General features: G+C 40.1%; 1 protein-coding gene across 1 annotated transcript in view; it reads right to left on the reverse strand.

The window, feature by feature from the left end:
* MCTP1 (multiple C2 and transmembrane domain containing 1) overlaps positions 1 to 15513 on the reverse strand; it is a 276702-nt gene that overhangs the window by 147673 nt on the left and 113516 nt on the right. The window contains exons 3-5 of the mRNA XM_051643546.1: positions 4972 to 5114; positions 3729 to 3808; positions 3088 to 3196 (exon numbers count right to left, since the gene is read on the reverse strand). Of these exons, the coding sequence (XP_051499506.1) occupies positions 3088 to 3196; positions 3729 to 3808; positions 4972 to 5114 (332 nt within the window). The remainder of the gene's footprint in view (positions 1 to 3087; positions 3197 to 3728; positions 3809 to 4971; positions 5115 to 15513) is intronic.

Below are 15513 nucleotides of genomic sequence, written 5' to 3' on the forward strand. Positions count from 1 at the left end.
TCTTTTGGGGAAGCTATTCCTTTTTTTTTATTTATTTGCCCAGTAGTTTTAATAAACACTCTCACTTCACACATACGGAATTAAAACACCAGATATTTTAGCAACTAGCAGTTAATTTCTGCATCCTTCAGCTCGATGATTTATCCATTTGACACCATTCACGTGACGACGTGTGCAAACAATTTAGAGTTATCACTTGAACAAATCAAGATTTATTCAGAATAAAAAAAATATTTTGAAATATAGGGGCCATACAGGCATACAAAACCAAAAATATTTTAAGAAAATTTGCAATGACTTAGAGAAAAAATGCATGTGACATGAAGAGGCCTCTGTGTCTTCCATGCAGCAGTTACAAAAGCATAGTTACAGGTGCTCACAGGTTGTTTGTTTTGATTTTTTAATCTAAATATTTCAATTATACCATTTGAATTATTAACTATATAGAGATATTGAGGTAGAAGGGAAAGAGGCATCATTCAAACAGCATGCTACTGAGATTGGGAATGTAGGAGTTGCTTTAATTAATACTTTATAGGGTGCACATTTCCAGAGGAGACAAGAATCAGCCTTGATCCTCCAACATAAGGCTTGAAAATTTATTTAAGTCAAGCATTCTAAATTAAATAAAAATTATCTTCATTATTACAAGACATTTAAAAAATAACCAAGGCTGACAGTTTAATTGGAGCAATACATTTTGTAATGTATCTACTCATTAGAGAGTAAATAAAATCTGATAAGTGAATAAATAATTAGATGTGGTAACTAAATAAAAAATAATTGTGCCTTGAATTATTAAACCCCTAGCACATTCATATATAGCAATTCAATATTAATTTTGTAGGTGATCTTCCCTGCCTTTTGACACAAATCCTCTGATGTTACTGTAGCTTTGTCAGAACCTGTCAGAGATCAGGATCTTTGGAGGACTGGTTTCTAGTAACAAATATAAAGCTTCAGATTAGGAATCAGAATTTTAATCTGAACTTTGAGCATTTTCAGAATGAAGTCCCATGTAAGAGTTTAAACGGGAAGAAAAACAGGTCACTTGAGCTACAGTGAAAGGTTTTACTTACTAAATAGAAAGCTCACAATGAAATGCATAATAGCACAAGCCCAGTTCTTCCTCCTGTTAAAACCAGTCAGCTGGGTATGAAAATGTTGCTCCCCAGCACATCTGTGGTGCTACCATTAGTTGTGATGTTCTGTTGTGAATTCACAGAATCACCAACTGGTTTGGGTTGGAAGGCACCTTAAAGCTCATCCAGATCCAACCCCCTGCACGGGCAGGGACACCTCCCAGCAGCCCAGGTTGCTCAGAGCCCCATCCAACCTGCCCTTCAACACTGCCAGGGATGGGGCAGCCACAGCTTCCCTGGGCAGCCTGGGCCAGGCTCTCCCCACCCTCACAGCCCAGAATTTATTCCTAATACATCATCTAAATTTACCCTTTTTCAGTGCAGAACCATTACTCCTCATCCTGTCACTACAAGACTGTACTCTGGTCACTGCAACTGGCTGTCCCTTGAACAGATTCTGCAAACGACTGTTTTTTACTCCCTAGGGTATGCAAATACCATTTTCTTTGATGTATGTTGTGCCCTTTTCCACAGTTTTATTGCAATTTTTTAATTATTATTATTATTTTTTTAATATGGGACAATGCCCATATGAGGGATAAAAACTACACTGTAGTGTCTTGATTTCACCTTCTCACCTGTGATTTTCTGGAGCATTTTCTGAATCTAACGTGCTGTCTGCATAATGGTTTCCCAATTAAAAACTTATTATTTCTGTGCTGGATGATTTAGGATTATGGCAGGATCATGCCAAATCCACTGGGCTATCACCAGTTGACTCAGAAATGCTGGTCTTACCCAACTGAACACACACAAAAAAACCTGAATGAAATAATTTATTTTTTTTCAATTTATGTGTCAAATACTTTTTTGTGCTGCAAATTTGCAAAGCAGAATCCTGAGTTGCCAGGACAAACATGTTGCTAAAAGAAAGAAAAACACACTGTTTATGTGAACTTCCTGCACATTACTACTGTTTACCACTATTTTTGTTAAGTCCTAACAGGAGGTCAGGAGAAAAATTGACAGGCAAGAAACCTATTTTCAAAACTTGACATCTCTGTCATAGTGAACACCAAACACCTAGTTCCAGTAATTGACTTACTACACTATTAAATAATAGTTAGGAGAAAAGGGGGAAAAGAACAGTATTGCAACCCACCTATATTCCTTAGGTATGTAACAGGATGATGTGTCTCAACACACCACACAGAAATAGAGGTGCTCTTGCAAAAAACATAGAGTTGACTATACCCATGCAAAATTCCATCAGATTAATACTTTTTCTTGTCCTCTCTATAGGCACATTATTTTACAACCTCTGAGCAAGCTGTCATCTCTTTTATTTCTGCTCCAGGTGTAGTACAATGCTCAAGTCAAAAGTCAGCTGAAAAAGGCTCATAAAATATATCCAGCTAGAGCAGAAATTGACAAAACCAAGAGGATCTATAAAAATTGAAACCTGTTTTCACTTAGAACTAAGCAGCTCAGAAAACTAAGATTCATGCAGAAATTGCAATAAACCTGGAAAACCACACATCTTTGTAAGTGAACTCTGGTCATGAAATTGAAAAGCATCAAAGAGTATCTCACCACTGGATGCCAAAAGGCAGAAATGCTAACTTTCCTCAAATTTTATTTATTTTCAGTATGGAATGGGATTTGAATGTTCTTCTCTAGACATGGCAGCACTAGGTCCAAAATTCTTCACCAGTGGCTTACCAATATTTTTTGCATATTAATCAGCACCATTCACCTGCAACTGACTGATCTGAAACTGCTGAACACCCCTCTTCCATCAGCATCCCTTGGTACTCTCTGAGGGAGGACCCAATTCAGATGAAGTGTGATGTATTACACCAAGAAATGCTGCTCAGCACTATTTTAAAAGCTCGAAAACTCAAATTAATTCCAGCAAATGAGGTCTACTCTTGTGCTTTAAGTCTTTCCATGACAGAACAATCACAAGAGTGAGTGTTGACAGATGTTAGATATTTAAAATTACCGCTTCTTGCTGTTCTTCTCTAGGAGCCAACAGAACTGACAACAATATGCTTCCCAGATCATGGTCAGGGTAATGGGGATCCTTCAGACTCAAAGTAACATCTGTTTGCCTAGGAAACAAAAATATATGCATTTATTTTGATGTCAGGCTCTCAGATAATGAAACTTCTGAATAACAAAAAGGCACCTGAATTTATATGAAACTACTCGAAAATGGTGTCACAAAGTCACCTCATTTCTGCATATAAATATTGCAGCATAAACACTCACCAATAAATAGTGAAAACTGCTTCTCCATGTTAAGCACTTGAAGTAACTAAATCTGGACTGTAACATTAATGGATTAAAAACCAGAAAAAATAAACAGTAGGTGGTAATGCTGTTAATTAAGATAATACAAAAGCAAGATTAAAGTGGTTATAAAACCAACCTCTCTGAAGACAATGTAAAATATGTGGTGAATGATCAGTTAATATACTATTAACTTTCATATTACAGTAATTCCCTAAACACTAGTGTTTTTCCTCAGCCATATTTACGTGGTGTAGGTTTATATAATTCTTTTCAAGCTTAATGTTCTATCTGCAATTCCACAAAAATTGTATTAGCATAAACCATAAAGAAAGACTCTGTAGGATGTACCTGTTTACTTCCAATGAAGTGAGATCCAAAAATGCTGAACCAATGAAGTCATCTTGAAGTCCAAAGTCATAGTCAAAGACCTAAGATTCAGAGGAGAGAAAAGCATTTTTTGGTATTGGATTTTTAAATTTATTTTATTTTATTTTTTTTAAATAGATTTTTCTTGCTTTATTAATGGTTCTTGAAACTCCTTTTCCAGAGATAACATGTTTCCCACATGTTAAACTAAGACTATAAGAAAGTAACCTGAAGCTCTCTGGCCACAAAATCAAGTTTGAAACTGCTTATATATAAATAAAAGCCACAATGAAGAATTTACAGGCGTGGGGGAATACTACTACTAGACTGTCTCTGTGAACAACACAGATTTTAGAAAACCAAGAGAAGCATTTTTACAAGCAGAGGCACTAAAAGAAGAAGACCAAAAGAATAACTGAAGTTAAGCAGAGCCACCAATTTGCTATACGTTAATTGATGCCTTCATCAGTTTTGCAAATTACAGGCAGAAGGGCAGGATATGATTGTGAAAAGTGGGTTATTACAACTCTTTCATTGCCATTAGCAATTATAAAATTGTTGGCCTTGAAGACTGTGTAAGTTTCTAGGCTTTAGAAATATTATAATCTAAGACAAAAGCTTAATGCAGATGTGAAAGGAAATAGTGACATTTAGTACTCTACCATGAGGACCCTGCCTGCTAACTTGCTACCTAAAATAGGAAGCATCTGGACAAACTTCCTGGCATCCAACAGTGATCTGTGCCCAGTATGTGGGATGGTATCAATGCCCTGAGGTGGATTATTGCCTTCCCAAGCCAGAAGGAAAAATAACAAATAAACTGGGAACAGCTTTTGGAGGGAAATAAACAAAATCAGGTGGGTGGTAACGAAGAAAAGATGTGATAAAAGAATTACTGAAAAAAAAAATGGGACAATGTCAATTATCAAAATCAGTTCTCTAGGTAAGGTAAATTTTCTTGGCAAACAATGTCAATGTTTACTAAGATCATGGTGAATAACTATAAACCAGTTATGGCCTGAAATAAACAAAACTGCCAGTATTTACCTTTTTTTTTTTTGGAAATGTTGACATCATCATGACACATGTAATTTAAGTAAATGTCACCTCCAAACATACAAACAGTAATGTATGATTGCAGTCACTTTTTCAGTACACAAAAATTACAAAATATAAAGTAAGCTTTCTGTTGTAATTTGACAGATTAAGTAAGACACTGTCTCACCTTTATATACAGTGGTTCTCTTGGGTTATCTATAAGGATGCAAGCTTTTTCTTCCCACACAGGATTGAGGTTCTTGTGTATTGTTTTACTTCTAAATACTTCTTTTCCTCCAAGTTTGAACTTGACATATGGATCACTGGTTCCTGTTAAAGACACATACATACTGTCCATTATGTCCTTTTAAGACTTTAAGAGAAGGCAGACTAAATAACCTTGAACATGACAAAATGTAATTTCTGAATTGAAAACAGCATCTGAGGAAAGAATTTTTTATTGTCACAATTGTTTTATTTTCCACAGTGGCATCACTCAGGTAGTTCACTCTGTTAACATCAAATGGGTGCTTGCATCACTTTCTGATGTTTCCAATCCATACAAGAAGTCATAAATGAAATACTGGCTATTACAGTGTAGTTTTCAGCTAACAGAATTATATCTTTCTCAGGGCTAGGATTTTATCTTAATGCAATCACAAAAATCAGATTTTAAAGAAAAAAAAATTGTTTCTGTAATATATCAATCCAATGATCCTACATCTCTGAAAAGGCACAGGCCCCACTGACACCACCACTATGATTTTAACTGACTTTACTGTGTCCAGGCTTCCCCCTTTGGCAGTGCAGACCTCCTACAACACTCAAAGGAGCAAATCAACTCTAAAGTCCACCCAAAGATGGTCAGATGGTTCCCACAGGACAGCACAGGGCTAAGCCCCCTGATACAAATGGGTAACCATCAATTTTGACGGGGAAAAAACAACCCTGAGGGGAATTGGAAGAGAACTGTTAAATATGGCACAACTGGAGAATGGGTGGGATGTGGGTGTAGAAGTGACAGAAGAACTGGTGGAAGGAGGACTCCTGAGTGGCATGTGCTGGGGGCACAGAAGGGAGCAGCCATCCAGGAGCACATCTGTTTCCTCTCCCTCACAACCCTGTGGGGAGACAAGGGACTGCGAGCGAGAACAGAGGTGTGACAAGGCTGAGAGATAAAGCACTGATAAATCAGCCAGAAGGCTGATTTGCAAATGGCACACCCCAAACCAGCACAGACATGGTCACCCCACTAGCAGGAATCATAGAATCATAGAATCCTAGGGGTGGGAAGGGACCTGGAAAGATCACCCAGCCCAACCCCCCTGCCAGAGCAGGGTCACCCAGAGCACATCACACAGGAACGTGTCCAGGGGGGTTTGAATGTCTCCAGAGAAGGAGACTCCACAGCCTCTCTGGGCAGCCTGGCCCAGTGCTCTGTCACTCTCACAGTAAAAAAAAATTTTCTGATATTGACCTTAAACCTCCTAAGCTCCAATTTGTATCCATTACTCCTTGTCCTATCACTGGTCATCACTGAAAAAAGCTCAACTCCCATCTTCTTGACACTCACCCTTTATGTATTTGTAAACATTAATGAGGTCACCCCTCAGTCTCCTTTTCTCCAAACTAAAGAGACCCAGCTCCCTCAGCCTCTCCTCATAAGGGAGATGTTCCACTCCCCTCATCATCTTTGTGGCTCTGTGCTGGGCTCTTTCCAGCAGTTCCCTGTCCTTGAACTGAGAGGCCCAGAACTGGACACAATACTCCAGATGCAGCCTCACCAAGGCAGAAGAGAGGGGGAGGAGAACCTCTCTTGACCTACTAACCACCCCCTTTCTAACCCACCCCAGGATCCATTGGCCTTCTTGGCCACAAGGGCACACTGCTGGCTCAGGAGCCCCAGGAGATGTGAGGAGGACCTGTTGGGAGGACCTGTCAGCAGGCGTCCTTCCCCTCCTCATCATCCACGACCTAAACAACACTTCTGTTGCTCGTGAACGTGAGTGTGCAGGTGTGAGAGGGGGAAAGCAGATGGCCAAAAATCAGTTTTGGTGTAAAATAAAGTCCTTTTCCCCAGACACAAGGTCTTGTGCTGAGATCTGCTGCGTTGCCGTTATCATGCGGCACCAATGGCACCTCAGGAAACAGCCAACAAATGGATTTGGGAACTGGCCCAGCTGGGAAAGCCAGTCGTGGTACAGCTGGATGGGCTCCAGGGCACAGCAACAGGACACAGAGGTTGTGCCTGTGATGGTTCTCGTGAAACCACCACCTCCGTGCTGAAGTGAAGAAAGACTCGTCTTTTCCTGTGTATTTTTCCTACAAAAAATACACTTTAGTCTTTCAACAAAAGAATGCTAGATGGAGACTTCCCTAGAATACCAGCTGGTAAGATTTCATTGTTATGAAAGTGAAATGCATGTTAGTGAAAAATGTTGAATGGGATTCATATTTTGATTTCTCTCTCAGCTATTTCTGAGCCTTAATAACATTTGAGTCTAAGTGATCCAAGACTATCTTAAAATAAACAATTCTAGCATGAATAATAATTGCATCTTTATCAGCAACAGCAATACAGAATCAGACTCTTTTTTTATACTTTTAACATTTTTCACAAGACTGGCATATTGTATTGGTTTGTGTTTACATCCACTGGGAAAGGCTTTTGTTAAAACTGGATCATGCTCTTCTGAACACAAAGGCTGGTGCACCCAGAGCTCTTTGCACTATTTCATGAAGCCACAAGATGTCAGTGCTCTTTACCTAAAATTATATATCCCTCCCAAAAAAAAAAAAATAGTGGTGGAAACCTCTCATCTCACTTGTGACAGGGTTACCACCACTCCCTTCTGAAATTACTAAGGCAGAGTTTCACTGGTGTAAAAAATTCTGGTCTAGCGCAATTAACTCTTCCATTCCTTGAGGAGTCACCATCAAAATTTTAAAGATACATGTATTAAGGAAAACAAGATTAAAAAGAAAAGTAATAAAAAAAAATTAAGGTAATCAGCCATGCAGCCATTCAGGAACACCTTCAGCTAACAGGAGGGCAAAAGGAGGAGCAAAACAGACACCAGCACTTGGTTCTCCCTCAGTTCTGTTGAACTGCATCCAGCTGCCTCCAGCACTGCTCCATGTCACAGGGTCCCCATTTTGATATGTATTATAATATAAACAATATCAAATTTCACACATATTATCTAATTTTAATACAGTATTGCAGTCATATTAATATTGCACTGTTGAGAACAGATTGAGCCTATGATAACAAGATATTAACACGTAATTTTGATCAACAGAAACAATTTGTTTCATGTTTTTTTTCTCTTTTAAAGAGAAAAATTAATTCTTTTAACTTGATATCTTATTGCCAACAGTGATGACAAGTTCATTACACAAAACCAGAAAAATTCAGAGACTCTTCAGACTAAGCTTGCAAGCACCTGTGATGGATTCTTGTCATTCAGGTTTCAGACTTGTGCTCCTCACCAAACCGCTCAGATGAACCTGACACACTAAGGTTCAACTGCACAAGAATTTGTCTTATCCATAGCAGTTCAGAATATCATCATGAGCTTTCACTCATGAGCTTAAAATCTTCTCTCCAAAAAACCAAACCTCCTAAAATGAATTTTGCTCAGGACACAGATTAGATCTTGAAAGCAGACAGAGAAGAAGATGAAAACCTGTTTCACTGGAGAAGTAATAAAGATATTTGTTCAAAGGAATTCTAAAACTGCTTTTCAGAAGGCATCACAGCAGTGCAATAAAAAAAAAAAAAAGGCAAATTTGTCCAGAATAATGAAAAAAGCTGTATTTGACAGAAAGAACATGCATTCTCAATTAACTGTTGTACATTTACTCCATCAGCTACCAAGGCTTCATAACAGGCTTTTCAACACTATTAGGCCCCTTGATGAACAGACATTTTTCCTTAATGAAATCTTACTTAATATAGTGTGATGAACAAAACTCAGCAGTGAACAGAGAGGTGAATGTACCCATGACGTTGAGTAATGAGATTAAGACTGCTTGCCCATAACTGCTGCTAACAGGACAGACAGGATCAGGGAAGAGTTTCCATATTCCTCCATTTCCACACTCCATATTCAGTATTTGTGCACCTAGTGAATGAAGTCAAACTACCAGCACATCTGAAAAACCTCAGCTGAAGATCTACATACATCACATGGTAACCAGACACTGAAATCCTACACGCCAATTTTAAAATATTACACTAAGAAGAGAGAACAGGGGCTATGAAAAAAACACCATCACATAGATGAGCAATCTGTCACTTCAGGAAGAGATGTTTTTATACTTCATGTAACAAAAAGAAACAAATTACATTTTATAAAAATGGTCTTAGCAAGTACGTTTATTACACAAGATAATTAAATTATTTAATTGAAACTGTTTAACTACAGAGCAGTTAATTTTTTCTACCATTCTCTCTACCATTTTCTGCCATTTTTCTACCATCAATTTTTCTACCACAGCTAATCAGTCGCAGTTTAACTTTTGAAACATAACAGAAAGCCATATTCAAACCCATTCTGAAAAAGAGTGACTGTGCCATAAAAGCCTTTGCATAGGTCAGATGCTCATCACTGTGTGATTTAAATTCTAGTTTCAATAAAAAAAAAAAAAAAGTTAAAAAACTCACTTTGCTCTGGGGAACACCTGGTTTTCTATCCACCTAGGAAAGAATTGTCCACACAATTCACCTAAAAAGGACACTAATTAATTTAAATTATACAAAACACTTCTGGAAAAAGAACATCCTAGGAATGAAGATCTCAGCTACAAATTCATGGCTGGCACACAGATGCTACAGGATGCAGAGCTCTCTTCCACTCAAAAGTCAACAGGGAATACAAAATTTTAATTATTCAGTGCCCATTAAAAAAATATTGGTTATAACAATCACAGCTTTTTATCTTTCTTTGACTCATTCCTGCCATAAAGGAGGCAACTTTAGTACTGTACATCAATGCAGAACACTGCAAATGTCTCTCCTTAGTTTGGTAAATACTCATTTAAGCAAATAGTAAATATGCTTGTGAAGTGGGAAGAACTAAAAAAAACACATACTGGCACAGGACAGAATAGACAAAAAAGCAAATGTGCAATTTATACTTATATTGTGTTTCAGACATGACTGAAGATTGATTTAAACTGTATTTAAGTATGGTAAAGAAATGTTTTCCTGGCAGCTCAGATTATGATCCTAGATAATACACTTTAATATAAACATAGTAACTTCCCTTAATGAAAGGAAAAACTGTTTGCTCCTAAAGCCTCAGGGCTGAAATTATAATCTTACTGAAATTGTTTAAAATCTCCCTGAAATTGTTTTAAGCCTTTGGTTTTCAAGACAGCCAGCTCTTGCTGGCCCTCTTCTGGGACAGAGGGCTCTGATTTGCTTTGCCTAAAAAGCACAGCCCACTGTTGGTCCTACACATTGCACCTTTCCTCTTTTACAGAAATAATCTTGTTGTTACATTACTTGTAATTGACAAACATGTGAGCTGACCCTGTCAGTGTGACAAGGCAGCCAACCATCTTTCCTCTCCAGTAAAATGTGCAGCTTTTCCTCCATTCCTCACTGATAATGCAAACTGAAAACATTAAATGCAAGGCTGATTCTTGACATGTAAAAATGGCAGGTAAAGCAAACACAGCAGGAGCACGTAGCCCGCATTTGCTGGGCACAATAAGAAAGGGCACAATGTATATTTAACATCCTGGTTGGAACACACTCACTGCAGGTGCAATCCCAGTTCAAGTGACATGAAGGAAAGCCTAAGAAGAAACATTCACAGAAACATCCTGAGTGAATCTGGCCATAAAATATTATTTTTTTTCTTTTACTAGCTAGAAAACCTTAATATTGGTATTTCCCTATTGCATACAGTCATCTGAAAAAGCAAGACACAGTAGAATTATGCCAACAAAGCAGATTTTTCCATTCTCTTTTGACACTCAGACAAAGGTGTTTGGTGCCTTTTAATGACTGAATTAACAGGCCAGATTCCTCCACCTGAATCATCAGAGGACAACAGTCTGGAAGTCTCCAGACAAGCTGCTGCTACCAGTCTTGGGTCAATTTACCTGGACTAGCCATAAGAGGCTTCAGAGGGACTTGGGCTCCTGGAATAGAGGAGATCACTGAAGGGCAATGTCATTGTCCCTGGTCAGTGGGTCTCCTGGTAAGAGGAATCTCTCTTCTTAGTCTTGACCCAAATCCCCACTGCCCCAGTCTGCTCAGGAGCATCACTCAGGTTTTGGCACCAGTATTTGCAGCTGAGCAGAGACACAGTATTTAATCCATACCATTTTACTAACACATTGTGCATGTATGCACTACTACCTATAGGTGACCTACTAAACTTTCTTTTTTCATCCTTATTTTAGCACTTTCACAGCCCTCCTGCTTCACCTCCAAGAGTTTTTACCTAGAGTAGTAAGATGATTCAAAGCTGCAGTGAGACATTTACCACTTGGAAGCAGTCACTCAGTGATCACCTACACTCATACAAAGATGCAGGGATGTATCCAGGAACATACATGCTTTTTTTGCCTCTTAAGGATATTCATATTTTCAAGAACAAAAGCTATTAAGAAGGAATAAAAGCCCCTACAAACACCAGCAGCAAACATGTTTTGCAATCTGCAGTATTAGCACTATGCACCCACGTGTCTAGCAAAGGAAAAATCCCTTTAACTACACAATACATTGCCATGTGAAATTAAAGTGAATGATAAACACGTTCCTACAACACTTGAAGAATAAGAAACACAGTAATGAAACTGGGAGAATGGGAAATTATTTCAGCTTCATTATTAAATAAACATATTTGATGAATTAGCAACTCCCAGGGGCATTTATCACGGAAGAGAAAAGGAAGAAACATGCTTTAACTTACACCAGAAATAGCCATTTCTAAGTGATGGCAAATAAATAAATAAATAAATAAATAAATAAATAAATAAAAAACTCAATCAAAAAAAAAAAAAAAACAATCCCTAGTGTTGCTACTAGAATCTGAAAAGAAATTTTTATTATTTTGACCTTTTTTTGAACGAATTAAAATCGAATCACAACTACAGTTCCATAGTATGAAGGAAAAAGTTCCTAAAAAAGCTCCAGACTGACAGTTTAGAAAAACTTGAGCAAAACCAAAGCCATTTCATGCATGCTGTGGAAGAAGTGTATTGGTCAGTGATCAGGCAATTAGGACCACGGAGATGCTGGGAGGGCTGGAGCAGCTCTGCTCTGGAGCCAGGCTGGGAGAGTTGGGGTGTTCAGCCTGGAGAAGAGAAGGCTCCAGGGAGACCTGAGAGCACCTTCCAGTGCCTGAAGGGGCTCCAGGAAAGCTGGGGAGGGACTTGGGACAAGGGCAGGGAGGGATGGGAGCAGGGGGAAGGGTTTCCAGCTGGCAGAGGGAGCTGGAGCTGAGATGTGAGGGAGAAATTCTGGGCTGTGAGGGTGGGGAGAGCCTGGCCCAGGTTGCCCAGGGAAGCTGTGGCTGCCCCATCCCTGGCAGTGTTGAAGGGCAGGTTGGATGGGGCTTGGAGCAGCCTGGGCTGCTGGGAGGTGTCCCTGCCCATGGCAGTCTTTAAGGTTCCTTCCAACCCAAACCATTCTATGATGAATTAACATGATTCCTACTTTGATAAGCCCCAAGGGTCTAGAATACCAGTAACACTGTAGGAAACTCCACGTTGTGTCCTGTAAGCATCTCCTGCTGCTCCTACTGCAATACTAGGGAACCTTCTGGCCTCCTATCTGTGCTTGTCTATAACTGATTACCCCCACCTCTTCCTTCTCTACCTCATGCTCACACCAAACCTCATGGTACTGCCACGAAAACTGGGGCTCTACTGCAGATGAAATGATGAACCATTCTCTGATTCTGTGTTCCTGACACTTCCTCATCTGTCCACATCTGTCTTGGGGACAGGTCCACGTGTTTAGGTAAAGATCACTTGGGGATGGATTGCACCCACGAAGCACCTTCCTGTTCAGAAGATGGGAACAAATAAGTAAAAACAGAAGCCTACCAGAAGCATTACACAATTTCAGAAAGAAATACTGCAAGTCCATTTCATAAACCCCAGCTTCCTTGCAGTCCAGTTAGGGCCATGTTACAGAGAAATACAGTGGTTTGTTTTTCCTGTGCTGAAGTTCTGAGCACAGCCACACACTAAAATCATTTTTAGACAGACAATAATTTGTCTCTCAATTTTTACAGTCACAAAACCTCACAGAAGAAGACACAGTAGAGATAAGAAGGGCCCCAGGAATGCAAGGTTTCCACTCATCTCATTTTTTCTGCCAGGTCTTAATGACAGAGCTGTGCTGCTCTTAGCCAGAAGGTTCAGTTTCCCATGATCACTGTCTTCTGCACTACAGCTTAAGTTAAATGGCAACTTTTATTCACCAAACTCTTTGTTTGAAAAAAAAAATAAAATAGGAAGTTATGTTTGAATTTCATAATTGTATGTATTTTAATATCCACTCAGTAATTTCTATATATATGTCTGTATATGCTCTACAATTCTCACAAATAAATGTCTGTTGGGAGAATTATTCCTGCTGGGACTTTTTATTAAACCTTTCACTAGATTCAACAGGCTGCTACCCACAGATGTAGGTTCTTTGCAGCTCCAAAAAAAAACCCAACACACCCAATCTTTTCTTTGGATGCCTAAATAGCAGGGTTGTGAGGAGGCTGGTGAAGAACATGAGCCTCCTGGCAGCAGTGTCTGACAAATGCCTCTATTTGCCAGGTTTTGCTGAGGGTGGCTCTGAGCCAGCACCTACCAGCATCTTCTGCCAGACCTTTCCATGGGGACATTCACAGCAACTGCTGCTGCCTCCAGAGGCACCAGGCCTGAGCTTATTTTGGAATTCTTGCTGCAGAAATTGTCGCTGAGCGATGCCAAGGAGTGGCTGCTAAGCCGTGTTTACAAATTATTTAATAATCCCACAATTAGATTGAAGCAGTCCATTTTCCTGTGGGAATAGACTTAAGGCTCACAAGAAGGCATTCAGCCTCTTAGAAGGCTGCCATGAAGTTTCCTCAGGTGTTTCCTTCCTCTTGGGATGGAGAAATGAGGTTAAAAAAAAAAAAGACCAAGGGCCACTGTGCCTTAGAAGAAACAAGTCTGATGCTTAACTGAAATAAAAGGGGGGAAAAAAAGGTCTGTATGGTGCAAATGATGGGCTGAATTTTGTTCAGCTCCTCCAGCAGAGGGGAGAAGCTGTTCCCTCTGAAGTTTTCAAGGGGACAGACAGCAGGGCACCACCAACAGGTGAGGACCTCCTAGAGTGCGTAAGAATTCCTGGCTTTGATAGAAGCAGAAAGCCCTGTGAGCAGAAAAATGCTGAATGTGGAGCTAATGTAAGGTGTTTACTGGATGGAGAGGGACCTGGAGCAGCAGCAGGAATGTCTCCAGCTGAGAGCAGAAGGAACCAAAGCCACAGACTGAGCCCTTCCTCCAGTGGACTCTGGCACCTTCTGCAAAGGGGCTTGCTTGGACTGTGTGGGACACTATCCCTAAGGACCTACTGTGGGAAGTGGTGTCAAACACTACTGTAAGCCCTACAACAAAACAAAACCCCTGCCTGATGCCTGCATATGGAGACAACGACAGAGAAAAGGACATGGATAGAGAGAGGTCCACTCCAGTTGTTCAATCCTGGTACGACTCAACCAACTCTTACCCATCATTGCAAAAAAATTGCAATAAAAAAAATAACCCACCCCCCTTAGTCAGACCAACAATGGATCCAGGACTGGTCTATCTGTCTAACTTCTTCTCCTATTTTGTCTCTCTTTCTCTCTCTCTCTTTTCCTTCCTAAAATCAGTAACAGGAGGCCTGCCATGATTTTTCCCAGGTTGCACGCCTTGAACATAGATTGTGACTTTTGTAATCAAAACATCAGCCTTTATGATCATGCAGCCTGAATAGATGTAGTAACTGGAGTATCTGTATTCCTCCTACAGCTCTAATTAAACCTAATAATCACCTAGCAACCTTAAGTGCCCTTTCACCTTAGTCTGACCAAGGGGTATCTGAGGGTGGAGCATTTCCTCGGACCGTGACATTTTAGTCACTCTCCCTGGAAGAGCCAAGGCTGAGACTAACGTTGGATCCAACTGCACTGAGGCTCCTCTCCAAGGAGGAGATTAGACAGCCAGGGGGTCCACTTGGAATCTCCCTGGGTTGCCCAACCCAGGCTGTGACAGATGGACAAAGCTGCTGTAGCACATGAGCAGAGTGCAACCCCACTCCTCCCTGTTCCTCCCTGCTCTTCCCTCCCTGCTTTTCTCCATTAAAAAAGGACACAGGTCCCTGTCACCATCAGGTCTGAGTCACTGCCTGCAGGACCCTGCAGGAGATCTGGCTGCCTTCAGGTTAGGAGAAAACACAGGCAAAGGGAAGAGAGCAAATAAGCAGCAGTGAGGCTGGGGCAGAGCACAGGGAAACTGAACAGTGTTTTTTTTCCCCGTGGACATTTTGCACTGGGCAACGCTGCTCAGTGCCTGTTGGCAGTGAGAATGGGATCCATCATCTCAGTTCTTTTAACCCCATCCTGCAGAAAAAAAGGAGACAGAACTCCAGCAGCCTCCTCCATCAAGGCATCAAGCTGAGACTAAAACCACTGTCTACCCAGTGAGTGTGCACCTTAAAATTAAAGATTCTCTTAATGTT

This window comes from Apus apus, chromosome Z, assembly GCF_020740795.1.
Source record: "Apus apus isolate bApuApu2 chromosome Z, bApuApu2.pri.cur, whole genome shotgun sequence".
NCBI lineage: Eukaryota > Metazoa > Chordata > Aves > Apodiformes > Apodidae > Apus > Apus apus.